At 33.0% G+C, this 20,262-nt stretch overlaps 3 protein-coding genes across 3 annotated transcripts; 1 reads left to right on the top strand and 2 right to left on the bottom strand.

Moving 5' to 3' along the window:
• The first annotated feature begins 860 nt into the window (after positions 1–860).
• Positions 861–5,932, top strand: LOC123705695. Its single transcript, XM_045654659.1, has 3 exons — positions 861–1,445; positions 5,137–5,305; positions 5,542–5,932. The coding sequence occupies exons 1-3, from the start codon at positions 945–947 to the stop codon at positions 5,859–5,861; spliced, it is 990 nt and encodes a 329-aa protein (XP_045510615.1). The 5' UTR covers positions 861–944; the 3' UTR covers positions 5,862–5,932.
• Positions 5,933–7,946: 2,014 nt separating this feature from the next.
• On the bottom strand, positions 7,947–8,941 carry LOC123705696 (ommochrome-binding protein-like). Its single transcript, XM_045654660.1, has one exon. The coding sequence runs from the start codon at positions 8,885–8,887 to the stop codon at positions 8,054–8,056; it is 834 nt and encodes a 277-aa protein (XP_045510616.1). The 5' UTR covers positions 8,888–8,941; the 3' UTR covers positions 7,947–8,053.
• A 2,963-nt stretch (positions 8,942–11,904) lies between these two features.
• On the bottom strand, positions 11,905–20,141 carry LOC123705673 (MFS-type transporter SLC18B1-like). Its single transcript, XM_045654626.1, has 12 exons — positions 19,544–20,141; positions 17,442–17,682; positions 16,345–16,418; positions 15,825–16,041; positions 15,627–15,717; positions 15,281–15,515; positions 14,321–14,419; positions 14,091–14,186; positions 13,567–13,738; positions 13,042–13,240; positions 12,276–12,799; positions 11,905–12,118 (listed from the first exon to the last, which is right to left on the bottom strand). Exons 1-12 carry the CDS (start codon positions 19,816–19,818, stop codon positions 12,038–12,040), a joined length of 2,304 nt encoding a protein of 767 aa, XP_045510582.1. The 5' UTR covers positions 19,819–20,141; the 3' UTR covers positions 11,905–12,037.
• Between the last annotated feature and the right edge of the window lie 121 nt (positions 20,142–20,262).

Below are 20,262 nucleotides of genomic sequence, written 5' to 3'. Positions count from 1 at the left end.
ATTAAAAAATTTCAGAATAACTATATTCTAAAAACTTGTTTAATGTCATTTAAGTTAGTGCCGCGGCAGCGGCCGGCGAATGCCAGAAGCGAATCGTTTTTGCAATAGAAATATTATTTGCAGTTAGGTCAGGTTAGACTTTGATAAACAACGCACGAGCCGAGCGAGCAAAGCGAGCGTGCCGCGGCAGCGGCCGGCGAGTGCCAGAAGCGGATCGCTTTTTAAAAAACAAACAATTATAATAATATAGTAGTAGTTTCTTAAATTATTTTATTTAAGTCGCATTTTTTCTTAAATACATATAAGATATCCACATTTTCCATAGTACTCGTACCTCTTCGTCGTAAATTCTTTGCTATGACTTTCTTCATAATATTGTTATTAAACGAATTATGAAGTTTTTAACTGCGAATAATTTAATTTTCGCCAGCGGCCGCCATCTTATCACATACCTAAACACAGAGCTTGCAGCGCCTCTACCAACGATTAATGTAACTATTTTACGATATGATAAAATAATTTTGATCATTTCATGAAAAAACCATGCGTTAATTGGCCATATCGTGAAACGATTTCTTATCATTGATCTGCCCAAACCACATCATGATGTGGCCAAACTAAATTGGCCATTTCACGATATGCGACCATTTCGTGAAATGGCCACTCATATCATGAAATGATCAAATCTACGATATGACCACGACATTGTCATTGTATTGTTGTATTCACAGGTTGTATTCGAGATAGATAATTAAGAGAAGCAAATGGGAAGGGGTGTTAGTCATTTGTTTCGGATTGTTGGTTGTAAACCTTTGGCCAGAGCCCGTACACGACAATTATTCTTAATTAGTTTATATCCCACTCTCATAGTAGCTGCAGCAGTCACACGTCATTGCCTCGCTGCGTTGTCACGCGATCATTGATATTTTGGAAATAGACTTAAAATGTTGCATTTTTTAGTCCTAACCCTTTTATACAAATCAGCATACTGCGCAAGCTATCAGCGCTACGATGAAACTACCCAAAGTCAATTCCCATACAAAACGAATTATCAAAGTGACATATCACCTTTTCCAGCAGTGACACGATACCCAAATTATAGCCCGGGATATTCGACCAGTAGATCAAATGTATATGGAGGCGCCGGTTCTGGGAACGTATTTTTTCAGTCTGGTTACTCAACGGCGCGATATGGCGCGGGAGGAGATTACGGAAAAACCAGACAGGGTAATTACGGTTACGGTGCCATAAGCCCGTACGAGAGACCTTTCATGCAATACGGGAACGATTATTGTGTAAATAGAACTCCACAGAATGGAATTTGGATAGACAGTTTAACAGGCATGTGGTATGGAGTTGAATTAATTCAACATTTAGCCGGGGATTCAAGAGTTGAATATGCAAGATCCTGCATTGTCATCCATATTTCGGAACCAAACGATAAGGTAAGATGATTTATTTATGTTATCTATCTTACTTCCTTCAATTGAATTGTACCTATTAGATGATACCAACATTTGATGATGACTTCTACACAAAGCAAAATGGTAGTACATATTAATTTTGTTTTTGTTTTTGAATGATTTCGATGATAATTGAAATTAAACACTTGAATAATTCAAATTCAAATCAAATTGTTACTAACAGTAACAAAAACTCAAAATTATGAATTGGAAGATTACATTAAATAAAACAGAAATAAAATTAATCAAATTGAATGATAGATCACAATTAAATGAGTAAGTACTTATATTATGAAGTGTGAATTAATAAACTAGGTAACATAAATATACCAAAAAAAACGACATTAATTTTCAGTAGTCCTCCATTAAATAACATATTATGTTATCTCTGTAATATAAAACTTTTGTATGAACTAAACAAATTCTGAAACATACCTACCGTAAATTAACTACAATTGATTGTGTTCATTCAAGTCTATATTAGTTTCAATATAGATAATAGTAAGTATATATTTTATCCAAAAAGTTTATAGATATAAGAAAAACAATGAGTGTAGAGTTTTTTATGAAAACTTATTAGTTATCATTTTTTATATTTACTAGATATGTATACCCCAATAATACCAAAATGGTATCTCTGCGCAAAAGAAGTCTTTATTCTTCAAATATACCTATTTTTTTTTCAGAAATTGTTTGTAAAAATTAAAACAATATTTAACACATTAATTAATTTCTAAGAAAATTCTAATAGGTCTATTATGTACGTATTAATGACTAACAATTATTATCTAAACGCAAAAAGGAAATAATCGTTCATTCAACTTTATCTACCACAACATAAACGATTCTTACCTGTGTCATAACTCTTAATCATCTTTATTTTTAAAGATTCGTGGGACTTCTAAATGTGTTTAGGGTCTAGGGTTAAATAAGATAACATCAATCGGCATGAGTCAGGAGCGCGCACGCATTGCTCTTCGACTGTCAGTCGTCTTCGATTTGTTAACGTGCGATACATACATACGGTTTCGTCCAGATGCCAAAAAAGTGCTTAAATATTCCTAAATATTGTGATTAACAGTCAGTAAAATAAAAATGTCTATTTGACTTAATAATAAACGAGCAATATAATGGAGTTTCAAGGTTGGATTATTTTAAGATTGCCTTGGTTGCTGCTTCTGATTTCTGTAGCAATTGGACATGAAACGTCAAATTCTACAGATAATGAAGAAATCTGTTTTAAAGAACACAAATATGATAATTTGGACGTAAGAACAGTTTTGGGAAAGTGGAGTGTAATAGAACTCTATATGCATCTCAGTAAGGAAGGTGTAACAACGTACAAAAGTTGTCCCACAGTCACAATTTGGGAAGAGGATGATTTCCCAAGGTCGACGTTTGGGGTAGGTTTTTCTAGAAGTGTGATAATAATTTCTGCTGTGTCACATAACATTTGTTTTTAAAGATTTCATTAAGATTACTATTGAAAATTGTTAAAAAAATATAAGAATTGTGTATATAAACAGGAAGCATTTCTTTATAAACGAAAACGTGTGTCTATTAAACAAATCTGAAACACACATTGTATATATTTTACAAGCGTTTAATGCAGTTGCCATGGATAAAGACCACTCACTCGTATAAAACGCATACGCCTAGCTGATAGCTTTAATAACCTTGTAAATAATGAAGTTATTATTTCAAATATTTTTATTTGAACGTGTAATACACAATTTGTATTACACGTTCAAATAAAAATAATGCAATTAACAAGTACCTAACACGTCCGTCATCGTTACTAGCTAGCTAGCTAGTTATTATCACATTATTATTCTGTGTCGTTACTATAATGTTAAAATATTGCAATATTAAGCTAATACTTAGTTTTATTCATAATGATATAAGTTCTTATGGTTAATTTAGTTGAAGTTATTTTCAATTTTGTGAGAGTTGCAAAAGGTAATAACGGAATATTAATTTTAATAATTACCTAAATCATTAATGTAATATCCAGATAAATATTAGATAACAATTATTTATTACGCTAGTGTAGGCTCTACTTTTTAATTACGATGAAGTATAGAGTCTAGGTACTCGTTAGATTAAAAAAAAATTGTGTTGGATAAAAAATATTTACTATAATTAACTATACTTTTATGTTAACATTACTGAAGAATACAGTACAATATAATATTTTCTGTCACCTAATTTTATAATCGGTTGCAAGAGGGAACTCCCCGCGTTGCAGGGGTTTAGATTGTAATGCGTACTATCCGGCGATAACAACTTATTTATCACTTCCTATTCGTATTGCGAATATAATTTATGATGAGTTGTTTGTTGTTTTTTAAAGTTTGTGTTGTTATAATATGTAAAATTTTATGGACTTCGTAGAAATTCTCTTCTTTACGAAATTTTGTTAAACTTTAATCCAAAATGGGGTACTGAAGGTTTCATAATGAAACCTTCAGTATATAACGCTTTGAGGTATAATTAATGAATTTATTGGAAAGTAGATCTGAATAAAAAATTATTAGTTACATACAAGTTTTTGTACATAATATCTACATAATTATCCCAAATGTTCCTGTAGGCACTTTTTAATGTTTTATGATCTAATAGTCATTGTTAATAGCCAAATTTGAAGAGGACGCGTTGGCTTAATTAGGGCTAGCAAACATTTTCACTAACCTCAGTCCTCCGGGCTCATCTACGTCTCATCTGACTCATGCCCGAAAGGTCAATATATATGACCCATTTAATTTTCAGGTCTCTAAGATAATATAATAAATGAGGCAGTTAGATGAATATTGAATAGGCTTTAGGTATATATACAAAATTTCTAAAATAACTGTATCCCAGTAGATATTATTATTTATTAGAATAATATATGGCGTTTAAAATAATACATATTATATTGAATTACGTAAGCTACCTATATCCATTGAACATTCATAGCAAGATACATTTTACTTTTGATATACTTCTTTCGCGGGCCTTGAGCGCGGGGACCGAATCGAGAAATTTCGTAACGAAAAAACCTCACGCTCCCCACTCCGACGGGCGGAGGTGTGGCTTGAAGGCATAGCATGCAATAGCTTTACCACGGCAGTCCCCGAGTGCCACACGTCGTTTTTTTTATTAGTGTTTCTGACACCGATGCGACCTTCTCTTTTTGTTAAGTATTTTTCTTTTAACTAATTTTATTGCACGAATTGAGAAAAACAACACGAACAATAGATACAGAAGTCATGCAATTAAAATTTACGTAATTTATGAAGATCAAAAGCAATCGCGGACGATTCAATTGAAGCAATAAAACTCAGTGCAAGTAGCACACACATACAATGCATCATAGATTGTGTAGTAGGTAGGTATTGTAAGTTCATTGTCGATTTAAAAATTAGTTTTCAGTCATCCACTGCTGGCAATATGAATTAAAAGAAAACGTATGATAATGAAATGCATAAAAAAGTAACTTGTAAAAAGATCTGTAAAAGAGAAGTAAAAATTATAAGCAAAATAGTCAATAACAAATTTTCCTCCTTCGTTTTTTAGAGATTATTTTGATGAGGAAATTGCGAGTTCATTTAAATATTTTTATATTTAGAACTTTATGTATTTATTTTTCCTATTTAACTAATTAAACATTATGTTTTTGTATAATTTTCAGCCATCTACAGATGGCCAATTGTATCACGTGCAGGCGCTGAACGCGAAATTCCGTCAGGACTACCGGAACCTGAGATTGTTGTGGGATGAGGCGGGACAATCAATTGAATATGCTCTTTACTTCCGAAACGACTCAGCTGGCTACTGGCAGGCATTTGACGTGCAAAATGGTAATATATTAATACCTACTTTGATTAAGATAACATATTTTTTAAGTACGAGATACATAATATTATATATCTTCAATGGACCAATGACCATATGCTGTACAAATACTTAATGTTTTTTTTTGTGTTATAATATTAGTATAGTTAATTTAGTTAATATCAGTTAATTGAGAATAGCAAGTTTATTGAATCTCTATTGAACTTCTCATTATTTTTGTTAAATTCTTATAAATTTCTAGGTACGCTTGCTGCTCGGCCGTCCTATCAGCAATTTACGGGAACGGTGCAGGTACTCAAAGCTGTGAATGATCATCTGGTACTCAATTTCTGTCAAGAAGGTACCACTAATGTACCAGCACAGCTCTATTCCGTGCTTTTCTCAAGGGAGCCAGGTCAAATGGCGCGGTGGGAAATCGATTCTGTTCATTCCATGTTACAGAATAAGAAACTGTCAGTAGCATCAAGGCGAATGGTTTGCGGGAATGGTGCTGAAAAACAAATGTATAGTGTAATATTTTCTATACTATCTGTTTTCTTTGCTGTTATAGCATCTTTTTAAAACATTATTTAATTAAAGTAAACGTTACCCAGACTTTACGAATGTAATGACTTAATTTTTTTAATGATTAAAATTGACAAACAAATTATAACTACATGACTGCCAGTATCTATGTAATAATATAATATTCCGTCCACATGGCATTATAGAAATAATAATAATACTATTTTAATTTTGAGTTTTGTGTTTTTCACTCTACTTATTAGTTAGTATTTAAAAAATATAGACGATGTTACCAAAGATTTAAATAGATCTATTCTGAATAGGCGAGTCCACATAGAGCGAAGAGTTTCGTCCGAGCCATTATAGTCCACTGACCGAGCTGCTTCTCGCAACAATAGCTTAGGCCTTAGCTCTTTGTGGACCCGTCAAATGGCGCTCTTAATTTAGTTAGATACTAATATACTATAGGTACGTTATGTAAGTAATGAGAAAAGTAACACACATATAGTTATAATGTATGTTAACTGTTAAGATATTTATTAACACATCAAAGCTAAGCAAAGTGTATTGTGTAGGAATGATTATTTATTGTAGCTATTAAAATAATATAATTTAAAGGTATATTATAAACCTACATTAATGTTGAAATAAATGTATTGAAAGTAAAATTAACCATTTGTTTTATTTTCGTTATCACTCATATAATATCTAAGTATCTACTTAGGTCGCGATAATTTACGTTTCACTTATTTATTTTTACAGCCAATATCTAGTGACGAAAATATAATGAATACAAAAAATCACGTGTAGGAATTAGAGGGAGACAGGAAGGTTATCAACCAACTTTTACGTATAGAAATAGAATCCAAATTAATGAAATATTAATAGTGCATATTAAATTTTTAGCATTATTAATGTAGGTAAGTACCTAATACGTGTTTTTAAATTAATTAAGGCAAGAACTATGCTTATAAGTAAGCAGAAGATAATAGAAAAGCTTAGCATTTATCGCTAGTGAAGCCAAAAAAAAATAGCTGATAAATAAAAATAAACTCCGTGTTGCTGTTTAGGGCGTAAATAAGATTATGTGATTTTTATAGAATAATTGAATGCTATGAAAAGCAAGCGGTACTTTTCCGGCTTCTTTAGTTATTTTGCTAGTAAATCTAATTACGGAGTTGGACTCCCTCCGAGCGGAATTTTGTAAACAAAGTCTTCGCCTACGTAAGTTCTTTGTGAGACTATATTTCACAATTCTCGGTAAAATTTCGCTTATAGAATATTCTATTTAAAGAAGTAAATTATGTTAGTAACGATTTAGCTATTTTTATGGTAAAATAATAAATATTTTCAGATACCTTTAACCTATATTATAAATGCGAAAGTGATATTGTTTATTTGCTTTGTTTCACGTTGTATAATAGAATAATTTTATAGTAAGATTTTTGTGGCTGGAGATAGTAAGGAGGCTGGAGAGTGATACCTTTGCTACTTTTTACCGCGGTGAAACATCTCATTCCCATGGCAATTTTCTTTACCCCGCGCAATACTACATTGATTTTAAAATACTAGTAGAGGGAGTCTTTTTGTAATGTAAATATTATAATGTGGGATTTGAAGCTGTTTTCACAAATATTTCGCTAGGGGTAACTTTGTCCATTTTATTACAATTGGCATAGGAGATTCCGACGGTCCTAACTCCTAAGAGATGCTTGCATCATGCATGTGGTCTTGCCAAAGCATCACAATTTGTACCTACTGTTGTTACTTGTTATTATATGTGCTACAAATTCAATATTACATTAGCACGATTATACCTGTACTAGCTTTTATCCGCGGCTACGCTCGGGTTCGAATTGTAAACTAAGTATCAACAAAGAGAAATTCTCAAAGATTTCATTAAAATCGGTCCAGCTGTTTAAGGCGGTTCAGCAGCAACACACGCGCTTAAGAAATATATATTTGTACATACGTACAAAGATAATATAATATTATGCTAAATGTACCTACTTTAAATAAAATGCAATTTCATGATTAATTGTAGTTTAATTTATAATAGGTAATCTAAAATGTAGGTAAGTATAGTTATTTATATATTTCCAATATTTGTAATGATATAAAAAATAAAATAAAACACAAATCAATAATATACCGCATATTTCTCATTCAATTTACTTTTATATAATCATATATTTCATTAAAAACCATAAAATAAAAAGTAGCAATGTTACAATACTACAATTACAATATTACTTTTCGCAAGTTCCTGGTACCAGCTTAACTATTTCATGAGGATCTGAGTAAATAATATTATCATTACTATCGAAGGTAATTCCAAAAATATGTTTAATTTCGGCAATCATAACTAATGTGTGATCAGCTTTATTGGCTGTATAGATGCCATTTTTACCACAAAAATGAGCTTTACCTTCATTATTCACCTCTATAGCGCGAAATATTTTGGGTCCTTTGTAGTGAATTCGTTCATCCGTACCATTTTTTATCAAAAATAATCCTGTTTTATTAGTAATGAAAATATCGTTATGTCCATCTATGACAAATTGATAAATTTCTTCATGTATGTGTTTTTGATGTTCAACCTCATTTTTTGGTAACAATTTATATAAATGCTGCGATGGATAGGTGATGAAATATAGGGCGTGTTTATAAAACATATCCCATACATTATGATTCTTTAATACTTCATGAATAGTTGCATTCTTTTCTTTTAGGTGTTCTTTTTTAATTCCTTCGCTGCCTCCGTAATAAATGATTCCATCCTTATTATCAATGGCAATAGCGAATCCATTTTTTACGTCGTGTACAACTTTTGGTATCATTTCTCCCTTTTCAACGTATGCAATTTCGAACGAATCTTCATTATCGAGTCCAACATTGTGGCTGAAAAACGTGCGATGCTGGTGTTTGTCAAATGCGAGTTGATATGGTCGGTTGAGGCCCATGCTTAGAACATGCTTCTGATGCGGTTTATCATAAACGTTCACTTCCTCACATTTTTTTGTTTCTTCATTTGAGTACGCCGTGGAAAATAAAACGAAAACACACAATATTGCAAGCATCATATTGAACACCAGTTACTGCAAATGTATGTCGTGAAATGAATACATGGGGCATATTGGCGATAACTACGCACATAATGATTCACGGACATAAATTAGAGCATCGATCAATTAATTGGGATCGATAAACAGGGTCTGCTATGGTATCAAATGATACCTACCTATCTTATTGTAATGATGTCTATTCACACAGACTCAACGAGTGTAAAATGAATTACCTACGTATTAGGTACATCTAGACATATAAGTAATACCTACATCAGAAACCAAACCATGTCTGTGCTTAAATTCCTAAAACAATGTTTTCCTTCTGATTGTCTATTTGTATGTGCGTTAAGCACGTAAAAACAATGGCTCCGATTTCGGTTAAATTTTATATTGTTCCTTCAATTTGATTTATTCAATTTGTTTGAGAGATTTCATTCTTATAATTGGCTCCAATGATTTATTTTATTAAAGTACATGGGTGTAATTCAAACAGTCTTTAGTCGGTGCAATTCCCAGCAAGAAAATCTGCAAGTAAGCACACAAACAATCCGGTATACCTCGCAGTGTGGCAAGCAAATTTTCGAAATCATTGAATGCACTATTCTTTCTTATAAAAAATAGTTGAATATTTACATTCAACAAGAGCTAACTAAATCATTCAACAGATTCGTATTAAGAATTTTGCTTTTTGCTTTTCAGGTTAATATTGTGCAACGTTTCTTTTGCAACAGGAAAAAATTATAAGCATACTTATTACAAAATACTTTTCCTGGTTTAAATTAACGGAGTATTGCTAAATTGGAAGTATGAAACTCTCTATTAATTTGATATGTACTATACTATACATTTCGGATACTACGTAGGTACATGTAATGTGCGTTTAAACACCAATTCGATTCGAACTTCCGTCTAAAATGCAGAATGCGTCTGTATATACGATTAAACACTAAACATTATTATAGGACTGTTGATAAGTATTTAAAAATAATTTATATAATAATAGATAAAAAAAACTAAAAAACACGCTTTTTAAAGAAAATTTTATCAAATTAGTGTATTGTCATCGGTCATAAATCTACAAAGTTTGAACGAAATCTGGCCGTTTAAAGTGGGTCAAAATCGCGCCCAAAGAAGTCGGTTACAAACAAACATACAAACTCACAGGTGAAGCTAATAAAAAGCGTGTAAAAAAAACACCGCCCACTGAAATATGATACATCATTTTCAAAGAATTTTCTCTCTGTTATTATGAAAATTAGTTTGTATTGAACACATTTATAATAACATTAAAGACGCAACCCTTACGTTACCATTTTCTTACCCCACATTAGCAGGATCAGTACCAGGAACGCATATTTATGTAGGAATTCAATACTCCGACGTGAAGAGGACAGGGATATCGACAGAGCTCCCGTACAAACGCAATAGGGAGGGTGCCCCCCGTTGTACCACCCTCACCCTCACTTCAACCTTATTTAAATCACCACCCTCTTTGTATATTACCTACTACCTATAGGTATGTCACAATTATTTTGTGTCCTCAATGAAAGAAAAATGTAGACACAGTAATTTAATAAGTAAATAGGTAGTAGATCGTTATCATTTAGATTCTAGTTCGTTCGAAAATGGAAAATATGTATATAATTAGAAAGCACGTGTTTTAGAGTAATGTTTTTGCAATCCATGATATAATCTATTTGTGTCTATGATGAGGTTTTATTTGTATAGTTTATAAAATTCACCTCGCTTTTTACAAAGTATTATTAAAGTGAAACTTTTATTACATCGTCTCAAACTTTTTGGTCTGTCTAGCGCATGTCGCGTGACGCACGATGCGTACGATAATTATCGTACAAATACGATAATTTTTAGTTAAATGTCTATAGTGTGAAAAAAAGTTTCACTTTTACCGTGGTTTCATAAAACCACACAATTTTTTTTATTTATTTATTTTTTATTAATGTTATCTGGAAAGGATATAATTATCAAGTTACTTAGGGTTAAGGCTGTAGCACAGTCGTAGCACCTCCACTGTCCCTGTTCAGTGATTTAAGAAAGCGACTACGCGAGCTTTATGATCCCCTTGTAGAAACGTCCTTTACGATTCGTAGCTTCACCCGTAGCGGAATCGTAGCGAATGCGAAAAAGCTTGCTACATGCTACAATACAAATTTCATGATTATAGAATCCTTAACAATTTTCATGAAAATTGAAACTGCACTGAAAACCAAAGTAAACGGTCAGAAGTCTGTGGTCAGAAGGCTTTTCAATGTGTATCCGGGATAATGTTGCCATGGAAATGTCGGGAAAACGTCAGTGGAGGTCGTTTTCACTAGGAGAGCATAATATTGCTGGATGCTGAGTATTGATACGATTCGAAAGCGATGGGTACACCGTAAGTACAACTCAGTTGTATGGTGTTATAAGAAAACCGACACTCGTTTGAATTAAGGAATTTTAATTACTGTAATTCACGTTATTACCTACTATCTTAGACATATTATATAAAAAATAAATTAAACATAGATTTTACACTGAAATTTATGATTTCATTTTTACAAAAAATAATACTTTACAAGATATATATTTCTTAATTGGATATTTAATCAAATTAATTTTCAATAGGCCGGTTCACACTGAGCAGAATGGCGAAGCATCAAACATAAATCGTGAAGCTTGAAATTTATAAAATATATCTTTGTTTCCTATTTTCAGTATTTATGTTTCAAAAACATATTTCCTTGAGGCCTTCTATACTAATTTTTTATGTTACAATTTTCTTCATTTTTATATTAAACAGTGAGTGAGTTGATACAAGTGTGCTCGATGCTTTATGTTTGGGGGTAGCTATTTGAGGGAATGAGACGGAAATAAGTAACAGGTCAGGGGTGTGAACAAGCTAGATAGGGTGGTTAATAGAAAGCAAATTCCTTGATTTTCTAATTTCCTGGTACAATGTGGAATGTGGAAAATATTTTCACCTTTCCCTAACGACAGGGGCAAGAAAATTGTAGAAAACTAAAAAATTAAAATACTGGTAAAATATATTTAATATTAACTATCTTATTTAAATAAATTTAACATAATTTACAATCATTTAAGTTATTCGATAAAATCTTACATTATTTTTTATCATTATGGACTAAGTGCCATAATAAATTAACATTAAACTTCACAGGCGCCTGTAGATGAAACTGTGACTGTGCCCCGGACAAACGTGATGCCATCTTTACATTCGCAACCATTCTAAAAAGTAATTTAACAATAATATAAATATAAAGTATAAGCTTAAATTATATTTGGTGTCAAATTAATTTTTTTAGTAAGTATTTTCTTTGCATTTCATACATACATATTTCATCAAGATAATGTAATTAAAACGTTAAAGTTGACAAATACTTACAAAAATATCATCCGTCAGTAAACAAGGATTGTTTTGTTCGTAAAACAGTACTTTTTGGAGGTTATGCTTTATTATCTCATCAGTGGAGCCCGCCTCCTCCTGGTTATTTGCTAATCTCACAACGAGACCCGCATTATTTCGTTTCATAATCAAGCCATTGTTTGTTTTTGAGGCTGGGCCAAAAATAGCGTTGTCTATGAACGAACAATAACTGTCTTCATCAGGAGCATTTCCGTTATAATTATTTATATGGGTACCCTCATTAACAATAGGCTTTGGTTCTTTAAGTGTATTATCACAGTTTACATTCTCAGGCGCAAAATAATTCTGATATAATTCGTCGCTTTGTATCGGTTTGCTTTTGTGCCTATTCTTAAGTCTCCATATTTTAATATAAATATTTGTTAAGAACTGAAATTTGAGTATGTACTCTAAGATTTCGGCGACGCTCGCTGACCCACTTTTCTTGCTTTTGCTGTGCAACAGACATATTTTTTGAGATGTTGTGCCGTACTTGGGTGGACCTAAAATTATATTACACATTTTCAAGCGATGTTTAAAATATTTATGTTTCAAACTTATCTGGACAATATAAATTTCAACTTGAACAAGTAAGGAGCTTTTTAAATTATTCTTTGTAGTATAACTAGAAAAAAAAGAAAGAAAGTACCTAATTCTTCTAGAGCCTGCATTTTAGTAACAAGTTTCAGCTCAAATTATGTTTAAGCAAAATTGCATCTAGAACCTTATAAAAAAGAGTATTTACCACTTTTATAGCAACTCGGCGTAGGTGATATTAATGGGGTATGTTCCGCATATTGGCACGGCGGCGCGCTGCGGGATCTGCAGAAGTTATTGCTGTTCCAAGTGGAGTCGGTGTACGGAATGGAGTCCGTTAAAGAATCCACTTCGTCTATCCATTTTGATGTCTCGCGGAGTGAAAAAAATGTAAGCGTTACGACTCCCTGAATGAAAAAGATAGAGAATGATTAGTGCGAGCATTATTGCAGGCCATTTTTTGATATTGAATTAAAATAAATGCTTTAATGCACTAGTTACTATTTCATTGAACACATTTTTTGAAGTGTCTTGTTTAGTCGCGTTGAGAGAAAAAATTCAAGGTCGCGTCATGGCAATACCGTCACGTAAGGCGATGATTTTGGTATCTTTGAATCTTGCCGAACAAGTTTCACTTCTGACACGTGACTTTGGCACACATGCATTTCATTTTATGTTAAAAATATCAGCGATCGCTTCGGGATAACCGTTCCATCTCGTCATTATACATTACCATAGTAAAGCACGCGGCGGCACAGAGTGTGGCGCAGAAGGGGAACCCGTAGCGCTCCGCCAGCGCGCCGCCCAGCGCCGGGCCCAGTACCTCGCCCAGCGAGTAGCAGCACGACCATACGCCCGCCACCGCGCTGTACGTGGCGATCGCTTCGGGGCAACCGCCTTCGTATCTGGGAGTTAGAAAAATTCAGAATTTTTCCCCAATAATATCCAGTTAAACGGAAAATAAGAAATCGAATCCGCGCGGGAGGCTATTTTTTTTTACGATAAAAAATAATAGTAACAATGTTCTGTAAATGATTGCTAGTTTAGGAGAGGAAGCAGGTTACCCCTTTTTTTCAAGATGGCGGCCGCGGGACAAGAACGACGTCCCCTTGATTTTAGGCTTTTAATAATCCTTCTACGGCCTACCATCAAATAAAATTGCGTCCTCTGAGAAACACAACACTCAGTTTAACTTTTAAATCGACGAAATAGAGTTATCAAGCTAATTATATGTATACCTACATAAAAAGTACTTACATTGAACTAGTCAAAACTCCTTGAAATGTTGGTAGCAGCGTCAAGGCGACAGACATTCCCAGAATGGATAGCGCTACGAGATCAAGCCACAAATCTCTGCAAAAAAAACATAGGTACGTTTATGTGTTATATAACCAGTAAAAACAATGAAATTAATACAAATTAGGTATAGCTATCTCTTAGCAATTCAAATCTCCTAGAAATTAATAATGATTAAACATGTTACGTACTTTGGTAGTCCAGGAATGAAAGGACATGGTCCTAATAAGAGTAATCCAAGAGTCGACAGAAAGAGGCCCCATACCATCATGCACCAATGATTATGAACTCTGAAAAAAATATATAAGATAACACAAAAAATGATAAACTTAGGTTTAATAAGTAGGTACCTAGATTTTTCTCATAAAGGTAGGTTATAAAAATCTGGGGGCACGGCAGCGCCAAGTCGAGCAAAAAAGCGGCACGGCCGCGGCCGACCGCCAATTTTTTTCTAAGCAATTCATAATCTTTCTTATCTTATTATAAATAAAGTCTTAATATATATAAATCTCGTGTCACAATGTTTGTCCTCAATGGACTCCTAAACCACTGAACCGATTATAATAAAATTCGCACACCATGTGCAGTTCGATCCAACTTGAGAGATAGGATAGGTTTTATCCCGGAAATCCCACGGGAAAGGGAACTATGCGGGGTTTTCTCTGAAAACGCGGGCGAAGCCGCGGGCGGAAAGCTAGTTATTATATATAAATCTCGTGTCACAATGTTTGTCATCAATGGACTCCTAAACCATTTAACCGATTATAATAAAATTCGCACACCATGTGCAGTTCGATTCAACTTGAGAGATAGGATAGTTTAAATCTCAAATGGTTTTAGAGAAAGCGGGCGAAGCCGCGGGCGGTAAGCTATTATATATATAATAAATCTCGTGTCACAATGTTTGTCTTCAATGGACTCCTAAACCACTTAACCGATTATAATAAAATTCGCACACCATGTGCAGTTCGATCCAACTTGAGAGATAGGATAGTTTAAATCTCAAATCGTTTTAGAGAAAGCGGGCGAAGCCGCAAGCGGTAAGCTAGTATTATACTAAATATTGTCTGAAAAACTACACATACTAAACTTAAATTTAGGCAACATCGTGAAATTTATTTTAGAAGAAAAAAAACACAATTAGTTCCTACCTATCTGCCACCCAGCCCCATATAGGACTGAATACTCCATACAAACTTGATAGTAGCAGGAAAATTAACCCAATCTGTTTCGTAGACAAAGAGAACTGTCTTAAATGTGGTTCCAGTGTCGGGTCCAGGAATGCCCAAGTATTCGATACAATAACTATCACAAGACCAGTGATAATAATTGATGGTATTTTAAATAGCCGTAATATTGATGCCGTTTTTGAACCAGATACGTATTCTGTAAATAAAATAAGTATATTCACGTTAAAAATTGTAAAAATAATATTGAAAGTGTGTAATAGCTTAAATAGATCTATTAAAACAAAATACTTTAATATCAGCGGCTTACCTTCGCAATCTGGTAGAAATATCATATTTATGGGCACAGTCAAAACCATAACGACACCGAGACTGTAGAATGGTAACCCAAATCCCCCGATCTACCTGAAACATTTCTTTATTTCAGTACTCTACAAATGGTATTAATAATAATAATTTAACGTTATAAATAGATTGATTTCCAGAGCATTGTAATGAAAATTCATACCGAATACAACAAGCCGCCGATGGCCGGGCCAACCGACATGCCGAGTCCCACAAATGTTTCTAAAATGCCCAATACAGACCCTATAGTGTCCGGAAATACATTTACAACATAAACATAGCTGGCTGTTGAATATGCACTAGCTCCAAGCGCCTCTAATCCTCTCACAATAAAGCATAATACTAAAAATGTTGTAGGGTCCTGTATTAAGGCTAATGATCTGAAATGAAATAAAGGAGTAAAATTATATTTTTAATTAAAACACATTACCTAAAGATTAGTGCAGTTCCAACTTAATTCATAAGACACATAAAACTGAAAGAATAGAATAAATTCGATCACTCTGGCGGGTCACGAGTGGCTGAATTGGTCAAGCATCCGCCCCGGATTGGCGTGAAAGGATGCGGGTTCGAGTCCCGTCTTGTGATCGAATTTTTTCTATTCTTTATAAATTTATATTTATATTAATAAAAAATAAATAGCTGAAAATGATATTAAAATATGTAAAATGATAGTTTCTTACCCAAATATAACATTACAGGAGCCAGCCATGAATAGTCCCGCGGTAAACATAAATTTCACACCTATCCTCGGCAACTGTGGTAGAAATTATGAATTATACTTAGTGTATATTTACGTGTGTGTATATGAAATAAATCGTAAACGACAGCGTTTTGAATGTGTTAAATTAAACATACAATTATATTTAAGTAGAATATTGCCAGAAAAATAAAACTACTATAAAATAATTATGCTACAATTATAAAATTAAACTGGATCCCTATCTTATACCACCAGACTAAATTGCGGTCAAGTGACTACGTATTTAGAAAAATATCCAAAATTAAGTAAAAGTAGAGACATTCCTCATTCCTCTCAGTATCTGATTATAATGAAACATTCGTAAATCTGCGTAGTTAACTCCGTACCTATTTATAGGCTACGGCGCGTTTCCCTTAGGAACTCTATCTAGATTCTAGTAATTCAGATTTCAAACGTATTAATTCTGATTCAGAATGTAATTAATTTCAACGTCTAATATTAGATTATTTATATGTTTACCTATAAATTTCGGAAAATTCCAAAAGCAACGACGTCTATGAATGCATAAATTAGACGATGTGACGTTGGTATTTATAGCTATTCTCGATCTCGTCAATAACAACCGGGTAAATTGTAGTACGGTATTCAATTCTAGCGTGTAATATTTTCGTTCTTATATTTTATCTACCTAATACTAGCTTTCCTCCGGCGGCTCCGCCCGCGGTTTCAAAGAAAAACTCGCATAGTTCCCGTTCCCGTGGAATTTCCGGGATAAAACCTATCCTATATTACTCGTGGATAATGTAGCTTTCGAATGGTGAAAGAATTTTTAAAATCGGTCCAGTAGTTTATGAGCCTATTCTAATGAATGCTGTAATCAATCAAACAAACAAACAAACAAAGTTTTCCTCTTTATAATATTAGTGTAGATATAAATTTGAATTAGCCAATATCCAAGTTTTTGAAGGAATTTCGATATTCATATTAAGAATGTCTGTCTCAAGTAACCCTTCCTAGTTAGGCTTATATTAATTGGCATTCACACTATGTACCTATTTCATTGTATAAAGTACTTACGAATTTTCCAAATAAGGGCGATGTTATGAACATGATGACTGCATAGAAGCTGAAAACAATTCCGCACATGGTATTGGATAGACCCTTTTCCGTAGCTTCTCTTGGAAAAAATGGCGCCATAATGCTCATTGAACAAAAGCTCATAAAATCAACTAAAGCTAAAGAAAATAAAGTAAGTCTTTGTGAATGTGTAAAGTGGCGGATAGCACCTGGGCGGAGTTTGGTTTGAGTGCGCACTAATCTGAAATAAACAAAGAAATGTTTGTTTAGAATCAAACCTAGACTCTATATTTTAGAGCTTTAGAGTTTTTAGAAAAAACAAATGATTTTAAATTTAGAAGAAGACCAGTAGTGATGAAGAGTAATTAAGGATAGTAGATAAGAATTTTCTCCATTGGCCTTTTTTAAGTATTAAGTACCTAATACATAACATGGAAAATACTACGACTAACGCTGATCTTCTGAGAAGGCATGGTAATCCCCGCGCGATCTTGACCCAAATCATATCGAAGTATGCACAAATCCCACTTAAATGCCTGAGTAACTCCTAGGTCTAAAGGCAAGATTAACGAATTTTTTTCTTTGAAATGTTTTTGGATAGGGTGAACCTCCAATTTTTCATTTTATGACAAAACTTTATCAAAGTATCTGTCAAAGTTCCTTTATTGAACATCTTCACACTTTTGAAAAAAATAATGTATACGTACCTAATATACCTAAGTATGGATATATTTAACCTAGTTACCAATTTATGAAATGATATCTATATTAATATTTTATGTAGGTACCTGCCTAAAGAATTTTTTACCTGATGAATTTTTTTGTTTTCTTGATTGGTTGTTTAGTTTACGTGCTATTCTGAGGAAGTGTAACTTAGTTCCAACTTCCAATTCAAAGATTAACGTTGTGTAGGATAGATCTAAGATATCGGTAGGCCGAAGACGGAAAAATATTGCAGAAGCGGAATATTACTCATGTGAAAGAAGCACAGCTATTGAAATAACTAAGTATATATATATAATATCCAGCAAAAAATTAGTATAGGTATATATATATAATATCCAACAAAAAAATATTATGAGCAAAAATTTTTATTGTTAGACCTTTTTTAATTTCAGGTAGTTCACAATTGAAATGATTACGAAAATTGGCTACACCTGCACAATTAAACGGACGCACTTTGTAGTGATGACTGATGACTACCGTTGACGAGCTCGACGTTCTAGATACAATACTAAAGACAACAATGTTGAAATTTCTTTACACTTCTAGCGCTACGGAAAAAGTAAAACTACTACCTACCTACTTGTTTCTGTAACACTTTCCTTCATTTAACATACCTACTTATTGTCATGCATTTTAAATAATATAGGTAAGTAATAAATTTATTGCGGTTGTTCATATTTCTGAGGTAAGTTCAGGTTAGCTGTGACGTGAATGCGGTTTATGTATAAGATGTCAGGGCTAAGACATGAAAAGAAGATCATTTTACAATAAAATATTAACAGCATCTAACTAATTATTTTAGTATACGATTGTGATTAAAATGCTTAAAATGCATCAATTTGATTTGATAAACCAAAATACGTGTATCTATAACTATGCTATGTACTATGTAGTCACTGCTAAACTATAAAACATCTAAACATCTATGCTTAATATGTAGGTACCTACTCATTAATAATTTGTTGTGTTACCGTATAGTTTGATAAGTAGATAATATAATAAGCTGTATCGATATGATTATTACTTATTTATTGTATTAGGTAATAGTTATCAATTACCTACTTATATTTACACCAATACATATTCAATTTAAATAATTTGTCGAACATTTTGATGGTAAGCACAGCAAATTAAAAAGACGCTTATGTACTTAGGTATTTATAACTTAATAGATTTGAAATTGAAACAACAGACCAAACATCTTCACATGTTTCGAAGTTATTTTCAATTAGTACTAAGAAGGTACAAAAGATGCAAAATATTTTAAAGGATGGAGTAACTAACTAGGTAATACTTAGTTGTTTAGAAATGAATATTGAATTCAACAAATTTATAAATACAGTTTAACTAATAAATAAAATGGCTATAGCACTAACCGTTCTCTTAAAATTCTAATTTTGGAAGCAACATCGTCGGGTGGTCCTCCGGACCAGGAGTGTGCTCTTCTTAATCTGCTAGAATCTGGCAAAGAACACCTTCCACCCCACGTGGCCGCAAGTTCTTCAGCTTGTGTTGACGTCTTCATTAACTTTGTATCAAATACAATTGTGTCTGACGACGAAGCCATATTTTCTCCGATCGTAAACCTAGGCCTTGAATCATCCGGAATGCATTGCGCGCAGTCGTCGGAATCCTCATTATCTCTGTCCATTATAAGGGCACTAAATATACTATAGGTTTGCACAAATCAGTTATCGGCGTGTCTGTATACCGCGGGCTTGGAACTAACTACAATTTGCGCCTACCTCACATCAATTTATCGATATCTTATCGGGTGTAAATAAAAACTTCCGAAGGGAAACGTTTGGTTAAATATAGTTAGAGGACCTGTACACTGGAATATTTTGTTTTGTTGGTCTTGTTCCATATTATATTTTAAAAGTATTTACTTTACCATAACAGCTTAATTCTTCTGGTTTCGCCTAAATCGCGTAGTTTTGTCACGTCTTGACATAAAATATGCCCCAATAAAATAACAAATTTAAAGTTGTTTAAATCACTTTAAATTCATATAAATATACAATTTCGTATTGATAAAAACAATTAAGTGTTTTATTTACTTATCTAAAAACTACAACACGAGACGTTGCGTTAT

This window comes from Colias croceus, chromosome 2 (assembly GCF_905220415.1).
Source record: "Colias croceus chromosome 2, ilColCroc2.1".
Taxonomy (NCBI): domain Eukaryota; kingdom Metazoa; phylum Arthropoda; class Insecta; order Lepidoptera; family Pieridae; genus Colias; species Colias croceus.
This window is presented reverse-complemented; position numbering and strand designations above follow the sequence as displayed.